Below are 14,395 nucleotides of genomic sequence, written 5' to 3'. Positions count from 1 at the left end.
TGAATATCTGATGGTTAATAACTGCAACAATTTTTAATATCAGAATAGTTACAATTTCAGAAAGTATTTTGTGGCCCAGCCACTTTATTTTACTGATGAGAATACAAAACCAGAAAGAAGTGATTAGTTACATTCTCATATTATTAGTTGCATTAGGAACTGGGTTGGGAACCCACATCTCTTAGTTTTAAGGAGCCTGGTAAATAGAGCCTGTGATGCTTCCTTCACCCGAGCACCTTCCATAAGGTAGGACGTGTGCTAAGGGTTGCTGAAAGCAGAGAAACAGGAGTGTTTGAATCAGTCTCCCAAAGGAAAATGAAAAGCCATAGATAAGCTATGCACAAAGAGAAGGAATCAAACACTTACAAACTGGGATTTAGGTATATTTCAATATGTGATATTTTGTTGAGGATTTCAGCATCTATGTTCATCAGGCCTATATATTTTTTTCTTTGTAGTATCTTTATCTTCTTTACTAGAGGCCCAGTGCACGAAATTCGTGCATGGGGGAGGAGGGTGTCCCTCAGCCCAGCCTGCACCCTCTCCAATCTGGGACCCCTCGAGGGATGTTTGATTGCCCATTTAGGCCTGATCCCAGGCCTAAACAGGCAGTTGGACATCCCTCTCACAATCCAAGACTGCTGGCTCCCAACTGCTCACCTGCCTGCCTGCCTGATTGCCCCTAACTGCATCTGCCTGCCAGCCTGATCACCCCCTAACCACTCCCCTGCCAGCCTGATCGATGCCTAACTGCTCCCTGGCCGGACCGATTGCCCCTAACTGCCCTCCTTGCCATCCTGGTCACCCCTAACTGCCCTCCCCTGCCAGTCTGGTCACCCCTAACTGTCCTCCCCTGCAGTCCTGGCACCCCCAACTGCCCTCCCTTGCCAGCCTGGTTGCCTTCAACTGCCCTCCCCTACAGGCCTGGTCTCCACCAACTGCCCTCCCCTGTAGGCCTGCTCCCCCGCAACTGTCCTCCCCTGCAGGCCTAGGTCCCCCCCACAACTGTCCTCCCCTGCAGTCCTGGTCCCCCCCCCCCAACTGCCCTCCCATGCTGGCCTGGTCTCCCCAAGTTGCCCTCCTCTGCCGGCCTAGTCACCCCTAACTGCCCTCCCTGCTTGTCTGATTGCCCACAACTGCCCTCCCCTGCAGGCCTGGTCCCCCCCAACTACCCTCCCCTGCAGGCCTAGGTCCCTCCAACTGTCCTCCACTGCAAGCCTGATCCTCCCCCACAACTGCCCCCCACTGCAGGCCTAGTCCCCCCAAAACTGCCCTCCCCTGCAGGACTGGTCCCCCTAGCTGCTCTACCCTGCAGGCCTTGTCCCCCCAACTGCCCTCCTCTGCCGGCCCAGTCACCCCTAACTGCCCTTCCTGCTTGCCTGATCGCCCACAACTGCCCTCCCCTGCAGGCCTGGCCCCCCCCCAACTGCCCTCCCTTGCTGGCCTGGTCACCCCTAACTGCCCACAACTGCCCTCCCCTGCAGGCCATCTTGTGGTGGCCATCTTGTGTCCACATGGGGGCAGCCATCTTTGACCACATAGGGGTGGCCATCTTGTGTCTTGGAGTGATGGTCAATTTGCATATTACTCTTTTATTAGATAGGATGAATTAGGATAATGTGGCCTCATAAAATGAGCTTGGGAGTCCTCCTTCCTCTTGAATTTTTTGGAATAGTTTGAAGAGAATAGGTGTTATTTTTTTTATGAATGTTTCATAAAATCCATCCCTGATCGTAGTATTTCATGAAGTGATCTGCATTCCTGACTTTGAATTCATAGAGTATTTCAAATCTTTATAATAAAGTGTTTTCTTTTGCCTAAGCTAAAAGAAATGTGATACTGCATGTCATTTAGCATAAAAGATTTTATTACTATCAACTAGGAAAGAACTTGATAAAATAAATTATTGATAGGAAATGAAATCCTTTTTTAAAATATCAATAATTCTTACTTTTGGTGTTAGGTAAACCTATATATACCTAATAAGTTCAGTTCAATGCTATTTAAAAACATTGTTTTTCAATAATTCTATGATCTTGGTTATTCTCAATTTTTCCATTTGTAATTTTCTAATTTTTAAATATATTCTCAGTTTTCCACTTTTCTTACTATATATAAACTTTATGGTAAATGATATATAGCTAACCATTATTTTTTAAATTTATTAAGTGAATTATTCTGTCTTTCTGTATTATCTCATAAGCCAACAATGATTTGTGATTTATGAGATAATATAAATCTAATTAGACATTTAAAATGACATGTTGTTAAATAATGGAACATAATTTTCTAATGACCTCCTAGCACATAAAGATCTTTGCCTTATGTATCAAATATGAAGTCTTGACATTTAAAAACTTTTGTTTTCAAAACTTTGTAAGAAAAATTGATAATAATAACACTGAGTAATAATTAAACATATAATATTTATCTTATATATCATGATATTACATCTATGATTAGTAGACTCATTTACTACTGATTAATTATTAGCAATGTATAAGTAAGTCTAATTTTTATTATATGATAATAATAGTACAGTGCTGTAATTTGACCAAAGATATATGGGAAACACTTAATCATTTTTTATAGGTAATAGTAGCTAGAGATTCACAGGAAGAAATAGTAACCTTCTTCCTTATAATTTAAAAGAACTATAATATCTATAAGCCTGCACTTCTCAAGTTACAGCCCCCCCGAATTCTAAGATGTTCCTACTCAATGTAGTAATGAGATTTCCTGAACTATTTTCTCTATTCATTTCTCTATTTCTCTTTTCTAATGAATGTTTGACTTTAATGGACAGTAGACTACAATAAGTTTATGTCAGGTAAATACAATATTCCTTGCTTTTGGCTGCAGTTTTATCAACTTATATATTAGTATTGATTATCTCATGATGACTAGAGACATTTATTGATGGTATATCTTTGAAGGATAAAAATAAAAATGTATTTTTAATATTACTTAATATGTTTGCTGTGTAAAGTGTTTTAAAACTTTCTCAGGATAAATTATAAAATGCCTTTTGGGTAGCAAAAACTCAAGGGATTGTTGCTATTTTCTTGTTCAAGTTATAATCTAATTGTCAGAATTAATAATACTATTGTGCACTTCAATAACAAAAAAATTAAATATAATAGATTTTGGACACAGAAAAATGTCTGTATATATTGGTTGATGTAAATATAACCAACCTTGCCTGTATTGATAGTTCTGTCTCATTAAATGTGAATGTTATTTTTTTTGAAGTCGGATACAGTGTGAATGTTTTGTTGTTGTTTATTTCTCAAAGATCACCTTTGGAGGCATACCTTTCTCTGGTAAGCCAAGTTCCAGCAGTAGAAAGAATTTCAAAGGTTGCATGGAAAGCATTAACTACAATGGCATCAACATAACTGATCTTGCAAGAAGGAAGAAACTGGAGCCTTCAAATGTGGTAAGAATTATTGGTTCATAGAAAAATCATAGAACTTGCATTTTCTATGGACTATTGCATAGCAACATCATAGCATTTTTTATCATACTTACATTGGGCTCAACAGTATAGAACTGACTTTAGAATTACCAATGTGTAGATCCTGGATGTACTGTAAGAATCGATACTAGATTTTGAGTTGAATTAGCTGGAAATAGATGGTGAGTTTTATTGGTAAAAGTAAACATGTAAAAATAATCATCGGTGAAGGTACAGCACAAATTTAATTTTAATATTAATTCAGAGAGAGTCTGCCATAGATTTAATAGTTCATGTGCTGGAGTGGAAGAACTATACATCTAGAGGTAGATAATGGTGTTGTGTAAAAAAACAATTGAAGGGCCAGTTAAAAATATAAAATCATATTCCTCAGAATATTATGGTGGGAGCAAAGAAGCTGAGAACAAATGTAGATTTTCAGATCTTTAAAATGAAGGTACTTAGACCCTGGAATATAAAATTTAGTGTATACCAATATAAAATTCAGTATATCCAATTTGTGTGTACAAAATAGGGGGTATGAGATAGAAGGAGTAGTTTTGCATTTTTTGTTTTAATTTTGTACATTCATGTCACTGTTTCCATAAATATTAATTCATTATGATTTAAGCACAGTTCATGGAAATTTCAGTGGGATTTGAGGTGAATAAAAAAATCTGAAATAATCAAAACTACGCTGATACTAAATAATTAAAATTTATATATAAGTATGAGTATAAAACCCAAGATCATTTGCTCCAGAATATTAGTTTAATAAATAGCAAGCAAATGACCATGATTCCCACTGAGACCAGAGTAATATAATAATAACCATCTGAATAGGACATCCAGAAGAAGACAGAGGCATCACCTCCCCAGCTGATGCATCGTTAGTTAGGGGTGGGGGGCGGGGGCAGGGAGAGAAGCAGCTTTTTGCGGTCTTCAGAGAGTCCAGTGGTCCACTCCGAAGCTCTCAGAGATGCACAGCCCATCCCCTGGCCAGCCCATCACAGCAGGTTGCCTATCAATTTCATGATGGATTGTGCTTGTTACATCCAAACTTGATGGCTAACTTCTGCACTTTGTTAGGCAAACTGTTACACTCCAAGTAGACTCATGTCAGTGTATCCAATTGCTGAATTCAAATCCGCCTACTACATGTGATAGTTTGGGACAGGCTGTGCTTTGAAATATGTAGAATTATAGCTTTGCCTACTGTCTTCCACGGATCCTTATTTTATTCTGCCTTTTCCTCAAAGAATGCCCTTCTGTTTTACAGGGAAACCTGAGTTTCTCCTGTGTGGAGCCTTACACGGTGCCCGTCTTTTTCAACGCCACCAGTTACCTGGAGGTGCCTGGGCGGCTCCACCAGGACCTGTTTGTGGTCAGTTTCCAGTTCAGGACATGGAACCCCAATGGCCTCCTGCTTTTCAGTCACTTTGCAGATAATTTGGGCAACGTGGAGATTGACCTCACTGAAAGCAAAGTTGGTGTTCACATCAATGTCACACAGACCAAGATGAGCCAAATAGACATTTCCTCAGGTCAGTGAAATCTCCTGATGTTTGCTCCTGAAACTGCTGAGGCGATTCCCGCAGATAAAGTTGCATTTGTTTGGTTTGGTTTGGTTTGGTTTGGTTTGGTTTGGTTTGGTTTGGTTTGGTTTGGTTTGGTTTGGTTGGTATTACATGCTGGTGGTTATATTTGGATCCAGACTTTGAGATTCTTTCTTGGTTGCCCTGAGTGCTGATTGAATAAGGGAAACTCAGAACTTTACTGAAAAGGTGAGGGGTGGGTGAGGAGAAAAGTTGGTTGGGACTGTCTTAGGGCACCAAAATGTTCTATTTCTTATACATGCTAATTCCTATTTAATGGAGAAATTGATATTTCTTTAAGTGAATATTTTATCTTTAAAAACAAAGAATGTTTCTTTTACTAACATAATAGTACCTGGTATCTTTTGAATTCATGGTCATTCAGATATCTTTTACAATTAGTAATGGGATTATAATAATTTAATTATGACTTCAAAGGTCTATTCAACTGCCTGAATCAAAACTTCAAAGGATTTTGTTAAATTTGTGCAAATTGCCAGGGAAAAAAGCAAACAGGAGTGAGTACAAGATGTGTGTATCAACCGAGGAGGGTGCTTTTTAAACTTGACATCACAGTGGCATGATAAACTGACACTTAGGTAACATTGTTGTTACCTGAACAGACGTAGCAACCTTGGAATATTCTTTGAGTAATGTGGTACAAAGAAAGTTGAAATTGCAAAGTGAGATATTCTAAACAAAGAAAAATTCGACATCTTATGGGACTGATAAGCAGTAAAATGTTCACACAGTTTCACTAGATGTTTCTAGCAATGGTTGTGATTATTTTGTAAAGAACTCCTTAGAAGACAGAGAGAAAACTAGTTTCTGAGCACCTTGGACAGAGATGTACAAACACAGAGAGGAGGTTCATGACCGAGTGCTCAGCTGCATGACTGCTGGCCCGCAGGCTAGACTTTCCAGGGTCACTGGTGACGCCATATGCATACCCCTGGCACTGTTCCTAACAGGTCCTACTATCTGTGTTCATCTCACTCCCCCTCTGTGTGGTCAGCTCTTTGAGGGCAGTAGCCAGGCCTGTTCTATCTCTGACATATAGAACAGCACTTAAAACAGAAAAGGTGTCCTGGGGAATGTTTGTCAAGGTCAGCACATTGGCCCTTTGATCCAGTGTTCACTAACAGGGTGTCTTTTGCAGCAGGATATATGTCTTTTTTTTTTTTTTTTTGTAAATAGGCTTTGTGTTTCTATATGGAATTATGGAATGTTGCTGAAAAGAATTCAAGGAAGACATAGTGACCATTCTATAAGAGGTGTTTCTGAAATCAAAGGCTGGTGTGAACTACCTAGATGTTTACTTTTTCAGTTTTTGCTTTGTTAGTTGTGCTTTTTCCCCTGAATGTTCCAAGTCAAAATGATTGATCAACCATATTTTATCACTACTTCCCAGTACAAATTCACTTGGGGAGATTTAGTAAGTAGAAAATATCTGGAGAGATCAGTATAGCACATAAAACAAATACACATATAAATATTTACCACAGATGGAACACTCACTAAATCCTGTCACTATTCATGGTTCTTTTCTAGTGAAGAACCACATAAAAATATGTAGCAAGGCCTCCCTCCTGGAGTGCTCTTAACAAATCCAACTTCCTGAGACCATTATAATGGAAAGAATAGGATCCTAAACATAGTGATCAACAAACAGTTACTAATTGAATTTGTTCTACTTTAGGACTCCAAGATACTCTCATCTAATTTAAACTGTTTATTAAAAAATAAAGAATAAAGAAATCGAACACTTAACAACTAATACACTTTAATAGATTTGCTTAAGTGTGATAAAATTGGACTTTAGAAATCTGTGTCAATTTAGCCAATTATCCATGCAAATTAAGGGAAACTGGCATGAAATCTAAATATTTCTATAGTCTCCCTCTTACATATTGTAATGAAAATACCTTAGTGTTTCAGATCGCTGCTGTGTTTTTTTTTTCCTATACATGTAGAGAAAACTGAGATCACATCAGATATCATTGCTCAAGTTTGAGAAATTTTAGTAAGTAAATAGACACATACATTTTTAAAAAGTCGAATCCTGTACTCATTGAAATTGTGTTTATTAAAAAGTAAAGGAAAAAGGAAATCCAATATGTCATAACTCCATTCATTCATCCTACAAATATATAGAGTGTACATAGAACACAATTTTCATGCATTTTAATGCATCTTACCAAATTCGATTAAATGTAAAAGTAACTTAGTGTAAGTAGCAACAATGAAAAAATAATTAATTTAGAAAAATAAATTACCTTTAGATGTACTCTAATAATTAGGATGTTTTCTTTTTCTCACCCATTAAAAAATAAAAATTGCCACTAAATGACTTCATGACCTAAAAACAAGTGGTGACCACAGTTTGGAAAACACTAACCTACAGATTTGTCTCCTCAATTGAAGTGTGGGAAATTTTTAAGTTCTAGTGATGCCATTATAATAACCTGATTATTATTTAACAGGAAAAGAACAAAGGAAAGACTAAATAATATAGACATGCCATTTACACAGCTTTGCCAGGAAGCTGCAGTTTAACACTCCCCAGGTCTATTACCTGCAAATCAATGGGGGAAGGGACTGGACAATAGATACGTGTCCAGTGAGGTCTGGGTGACGTGGGAAGATGCTTATCTGTCAGTCACACCTGGGAAGTAGTCAGTGGCCAGAATAGGCATGGCCACTGCAAGGACATGAAATTGAGATAGTTAATTCCTGAACAGAGAGCTCTCTCTCTCTCGGCTCTCTTGGCTCTTATGCTTTTGGCCCTCTTGCTCTCGTGGAACTCCTGTTGTAGGGGTGCACTCCCCTGCATTCACCCCTATGGCTAATGGCCATGTGGGGCCCACACAGTGGACGGTGATCAGCCTAATGCTATATCAGACTCATCTCTACCATGGAATAGAAACTCCGGGCATGGACCCTGTATTTAGCTCTACTGAACCCCAGCTGCACATTTTCCAAGACTGGACTACGGGACATGGAACTCTGCAAATCAAGAAATGTAACTGTATACAAATAAAAACAATTTATTCACCTGTGTGAACCTTAAAAAATTCCTTTTCTGAAGATATCACAAGAACCCCACTCCCACTAGTGATAGAGGAATTCCACCCACCCAATCTTCCAGCAACACTAGTTGCTCAGGGGGATTTATTGTATTATTTTATATTGGAAAACTAAAGGTGTCTTTCAGGAACAAATTATGATATTACTAGAGGCCCATTGCACGAAATTCATGCACAGGGCGGCAGGGGGGGAGGGTGTCCCTCAGCCCAGCCTGCACCCTCTCCAATCTGGGACCCCTTGAGAGATGTCCAACCGCCCATTTAGGCCCAATCCCGGTAGGATCGGGCCTAAATGGGCAATTGGACATCCCTCTCACAATCCAGGAATGCTGGCTCCCAACTGCCCTCCCCTGCAGGCCTGCCCCCCCACAACTGCCCTACTCTGCAGGCCTGGGTCCCCCCCCAACTTCCCTCCCCTGCAGGCCTGGTCCCCCCCCAAATGCCCTCCACTGCAGGCCTGGTCCCCCCCCCAACTGCCCTCCCCTGCAGGCCTGGGCCCCCCCCCCAACTGTCCTCCACTGCAGGCCTGGTCCCCCCCCCCCCCCACAAATGTCCTCCACTGCAGGCCTGGTCCCCCCCAACTGCTCTCCTCTGCAGGCCTGGCCCCTCCAACTGTCCTCCCCTGCAGTCCTGGTCCCCCCCAACTGGCCTCCCCTCCTGACCTGGTCTCCCCCAACTGCCCTCCTCTGCCAGCCAGGTCACCCCTAACTGCCTTCCTGGCTTGCCTGGTAGCCCACAGCTGCCCTCCCCGGCAAGCCTGGTCCCCCCCAACTGCACTCCCCTGCAAGCCTGATCCCCCCAACTGCCCTCCCCTGCAGGCCTGGTTGCCCCCCCAACTGCCCTCCCCTGCAGGCCTGGGTCCCCCCAACTGCCCTCCCTTGCTGGTCTGGTATCCCCCAACTGCCCTCCTCTGCCAGTCTGGTTACCCCCAACTGCCCTCCTCTGCTGGTCTGGTCACCCCTAACTTCCCACAACTGCCCTCCCCGTAGGCCATCTTGTGGCAGCCATCTTGTGGCAGCCATCTTGTGGCAGCCATCTTGTGGCAGCCATCTTGTGGCAGCCATCTTGTGGCAGCCATCTTGTGGCAGCCATCTTGTGTCCACATGGGGGTGGCCATATTTGACCACATGGGGGCGGCCATCTTGTGTCTTTGTGTGATGGTCAATTTGCATATTACTCTTTTATTAGATAGGATAATAGTAGTAAGAAAGAAATCCATGTGTATTATTGTCTGATATAGCCAAAAAGAAGAAGAAAAAAGAAAAAAAAAACTGAAATAAGGTTTTTTATTATAAAACACCTTAATTTTATGTCTCTAAATCACAAATCGATGTTTAGAATAATACTCTAAAGTTGTGATCTGCCAAGAAGAATAAGGTCATAAAATGTGATTCAGCATTTATATAGTGGAAGGAAAGTTAATTCTATTAAAGACTTTTCTCACCTATTAAAAAAAAAATCAATTTCCATCCATGTAAACAAAGCCTTTCAGAAAAATCACTCAGCTTCTGCCCTGTTTCTAAATCAACTGTTTGCTAAGCTGAAGTATTCAAACCTCCTTGTTTTGTTTAGGGGAACATTGCTTCCATTTTAGAATGACTTTTCTGCATCCCTACTACAGTAGAAAGTTGTACTCAGCAAATATCACCTTTGTTTGTAATTCTACCTCCAAATAGAATCTTTGTTTTATTTTTGTTTTGTCAACCTTTGAATCCCATTTGGGTGTGTTAAGGGAAAGCAGCTTAGTCTCTCGGGCTGTCCTAGTAAAAGAGCAAAACGGGGTGCTTTGTAAACAACAGGCATTTGTTTCTCATAATTCCGGAGGCTGAAAGCCCAAGGTCATGGCAGTGGCATGGTCGAATTCTGGGGAAGGCTGTTCCCCAGGTTGCAGGCTGGGGATTTGTTTCTGTGTCCTCAACTGGTGGAAGGGGCTCGGGACCTCTGTGGTGCCTCCTTTCTAAGAGTACTAATCCCCTTCATGAGAGCCCCACCCTCATGACCTAATAACCTCATGAAGGCCCCACCCTCTAATACCATCACCCTGGGCATTAGGATGTCAATGAAGCTGAACCTTAAATAACATGGGTTTAAACTCCACAGGTCCACTTTTGTGTGAATTTTTATCCAGTAAATACTGTAAATGTGTCTTTTTCTCCTTGTGATTTTTTAAAATAATATTTTTTATAGCTTTATTATAAAACTACAGCATATAATACATAAACATACAAGATATGTGCTCATTGAATGTTTATGTAAGGCTTCCAGTCCACATTAGGCTATTAACAGTTAAGTCTTTTGGGGAATAGAAAGTTATATGTGCTTTGTTGACTGCCTGGGGGGTTGGTGCCTGTAACCCATATGTTGTTCAAGGGAAAACTGTATATGAATTTGGGAAACATAAACATTCAGACCATAGCACAAGGAATAGATGTTTTCTTGGCTTTTTGTGTAGCCAGGGAACTTGCTGGTAAATACTAGCAAGTTCCAGTTTGATCTCAGTAAATGCATTTCCCTGGGACTGCTTATGGCACTAAGCAATTAGAATCTCTCTTCTCTTGGTTTTATGAACATTTGAAAATGTAGTTAGCACATTTTTATTTGAAGGAACTACTTCATTTCAACTTGCAAATTTCAGTGATAGCTTGTTCCATGAAGTTACTTTTTCATCACATAAGGAAAGAAAGGTCTATATTGTAATACTATTTTTTAATGTTTTAACTATTTATTGGGAATGATTTTCAGCTTTGTGATTTTAAACTGCTAATATGCTTTCAAGATTTCTTAAATCAAATTTCCACAACTAAAAATTAAATAGTGTTTATCTAGGCATCACTTTATATGATTCAAGAGATTGGTTTTACAATGGTCTTAGAGAAGTACTGGAGACTTTGTTTAGTAATACATGTATTCTTTAATTCAAGTAAAACAGTAATGATAAGAAGCCTTAAAAATGTCACTCCCCTTTAATCTGTTAACTTTGAATCATTCTGATTTTATAAAAACAAAGAAGTACACAGAATATTTATCATAATGTAGAAAACATAATAGTAATTGAAAACAAACCAAATATTTTAAATGAAGGGATGACTGAGCATTGCATGCTTATGTGGAATACTATTATGTCATGAGAAATCATGTTTCTCAAATAAAATTCAATATCATTGGAAAATATAATATGGTAAATTAAAATTTGTACAAAAATATATGTAGGATATGTCCCCAATATTATTATTTAAGTACTCAAATAGCTAAGAAATAGTTCAGAATTAAATAAAATCTGAATAATACTAATATTAATCATCTTTAGTTGTTGGGATATTAGTCCATGACTAGCTTCTTAGTACATTTTTCATAATATCAAAATGTATTACAATAAATATTTATTACTGTTTAGAAAAATGTGTACTATGAAATAATGAAGGATGAAATGACATTTCTGAAAAGCATGCTTAACAATATTGTGAGTAGAAATTACATAGACTAAGTTATATCAATTTAAAAATTCTAGTTTTCATAGTTAATTAGAAGCATTTACATAGTCAATTTTTTAAAAGTTTGTTCTTAAAAAATGAGCTCCAGCCTAATTTTATTAATGCTATTCATAAAACAAATGGAACATTTCATATTCAGATGCAGAAATTTGGATCTATGAGCTTTTATTTGAAAATATGTATAACTGATTTTGAACAAATTTTATGCCTTCCATGTAATTTTCAACCCATTTTTCCCTAGACAGATAGAAGGAAAGATAGAAAGTAAGATAGATAGATGATTTCACATATATAAAGGCATTTCCCCTTAAAACTATTGCTAACTATCAAAGAATAGCAGATTTTATTTTCTCTCTTAATGATGAATCAATGAATATAAATATCTTTATTTCCAAATAATTTTCATGTATGTCTAAAAATAGTAGCCAAACATTATATTTTTAGATTTCCTTACTTTTTGACACACTTTTAGATTTGTAAGATGTTCAAGAAAAACCTGGAAATCTATTTTAAGGTGCAGAAGATAAAACATGGCTCTGGATTCTTAGAAGACCATGAAGAGAGAGGAAGGTTGATTCATAGAGCACTGTGCTCATTTTAGGAATCTAGCTTTGTTCTAGGACAACATATCTCCTCTTATTTAGTAAAAGCCAAAAGTGAGATGGATATAGATCTATATAGGTATATAGATATAAACATAGATAACCTTGGACATTTCTACAGTGCAGTTTGCTTACTTTATTCTCCCAAATCACAGATAGACTTGCTGTGAGAGCCACATGGTGCCACGTAGAAAGCATTTGGGTGAACACTGTACTGCTCCTGTGTAGCTTTACCTCAGTGACTTGGTATTATATCTCAACTCCTAAAGTGGCTATACTATCATCATGAAGCTGAATGGAAACATACTTTTAAATATACTCTGTGCATGCTGGTGCCTTGTCACATGGCTAGAAGCATTATATTCCAACATGAAAGAAAAGAGACACTGCGGATAGTTTTGGGATATTAGATACTGACATTCTTTCCCAAAAAGGGGGGCATTTTAATTTATAATTACACTTCAAGATATTATACCGACACTAGTTTCTACAAGGTTTCTGGGCCTTTTAATTCTTTTTTTATTGGTTACATATAGAGAGAGGAATGGAGAGAGAGAGAAACATCTATAGGCTGCCTTCTGCATGGCCCCTACTTGGGATTGAGCCCACAACTTGTGTATATGCCCTGGCCGGGAATGAACCAGCAACCTCTGGGTTCATGGGATGATGGTCAACCAACTGAGCCACACTGGCCAGGGCATTTTATGGGCCTTTCTAAACATCCTATGCCCTTTCCAGGGAAGATGAATAAAACATGATTGTGTGTATGTATGTATAATAATGTTTTTAAATGCCAAGGAAGAGGATAAAATTTAATAAACTTAGATGGATAAAATGGAGGTAAAAACTCCCATTAGAGAATGCATCATGTTTTAAAAACTTCAGTTTACTATTACAAATAAACTAGTTAAAGAGAAAAAATAATCAAACATTACTAATACCAACTAACTATGAGAATAAAATTGAATTATGTAAGACCAGCAAAGAGCACAGCCCAGGAACCCCAAACTTAATACATGGATGTAGTTGCAGATGCTTCCAAAACAGAGATGGAAAGACACAGAAGCAAATTAGTTTTGCTGAGAGGCCCATTGTTTCCTCTAAGTTTAAGGGCTGACCCAGAGGATATTGTGCTAAGTGTAATAAGTCAGTCAGAGAAAGACAAATGCATAGGATTTCACCTACATGTGGAACTTTAAGAACAATATAAACAAACAAACAGAAGCCGACTCATAGATACAGAGAACAGACTGAAAGCTGTCAGAGGAGAACAGAGTTGGGGAGCTGGATTAAAAAGTGAAGGGATCAAGAAGTACAAATTGTCTTTAGAAAACAGGCACAGGGATGTAAAGTACCTCATAGGAGATATAGTCAATAATATCATAATAACTATGAGTAGGACCAGGTGGGTACTGGAAATATTGGGGAGAACAAGTATATGATTGTCTAACCACTAAGCTGTGCACCTGAAACTAATACAAATAATATTGAATGTAAATTGTAGATGACATTTTTAAAATAAAATAAATAAAAATGTTAAAAGGGCTGTAATTTCTCTAACTGATGGGTAAGTGGTAAATATAAGCATTATAGAGTTATATAGTAGAGAGATAAGTCACCTGTATTATTAAGGGCCTTCCATAGAAATGTAACCAATATGATGTATATAGAAACAAGGAGATTTGTTATAGGGAACAGGCCCACACAGTCACGGAGACTGAGAGGTCCCAGGATCTGCAGTTGGTAAGTGGACACCCAGGAGAGCCTACAGTGTAGTTTCACTCCAAGACCAAAGGCCCGAGAGACAGGAGAGAGGATTGTGTAAGATCCAGTCTGAAAGCCAGCAGGCTTGAGAATGATGAGCTGATATTTTAGGTCAAATCTGAAGGCAGGAGAAGACCAGTGTCCAGGCTTCAAAGACAGGTAGAGAGGAGGAATTCTATTATATGAGATCCATGGAAATCAATCTGTTTTATTAAATATACTGATTGAAATAGTAATCTCATTCAGAAACACCCTCTCAGACACACCCAGGATAATGTTTAACCAAACATATGGGCATTCTTTGACCCAGTCAAGTTGACATAAAATTAACCATCTCATTAACTTTAGATATTTTTGACATTTTGTTTTGTACTTTTGTTGTAAATCTACACTAATAAAA

General features: G+C 38.7%; 1 protein-coding gene across 1 annotated transcript in view; it reads left to right on the top strand.

Annotated features, from left to right (window-relative positions):
• CNTNAP2 (contactin associated protein 2) overlaps window positions 1–14,395 on the top strand; it is a 1,332,959-nt gene that overhangs the window by 303,467 nt on the left and 1,015,097 nt on the right. Inside the window, exons 7-8 of the mRNA XM_054726631.1 lie at window positions 3,296–3,439; window positions 4,737–5,001. Of these exons, the coding sequence (XP_054582606.1) occupies window positions 3,296–3,439; window positions 4,737–5,001 (409 nt within the window). The remainder of the gene's footprint in view (window positions 1–3,295; window positions 3,440–4,736; window positions 5,002–14,395) is intronic.

Source organism: Eptesicus fuscus, chromosome 14, assembly GCF_027574615.1.
Source record: "Eptesicus fuscus isolate TK198812 chromosome 14, DD_ASM_mEF_20220401, whole genome shotgun sequence".
Classification (NCBI taxonomy): Eukaryota; Metazoa; Chordata; class Mammalia; order Chiroptera; family Vespertilionidae; genus Eptesicus; species Eptesicus fuscus.
Note: the sequence above shows the minus strand (reverse complement) of the source record. Positions and strands in the feature narration are given on the sequence as shown.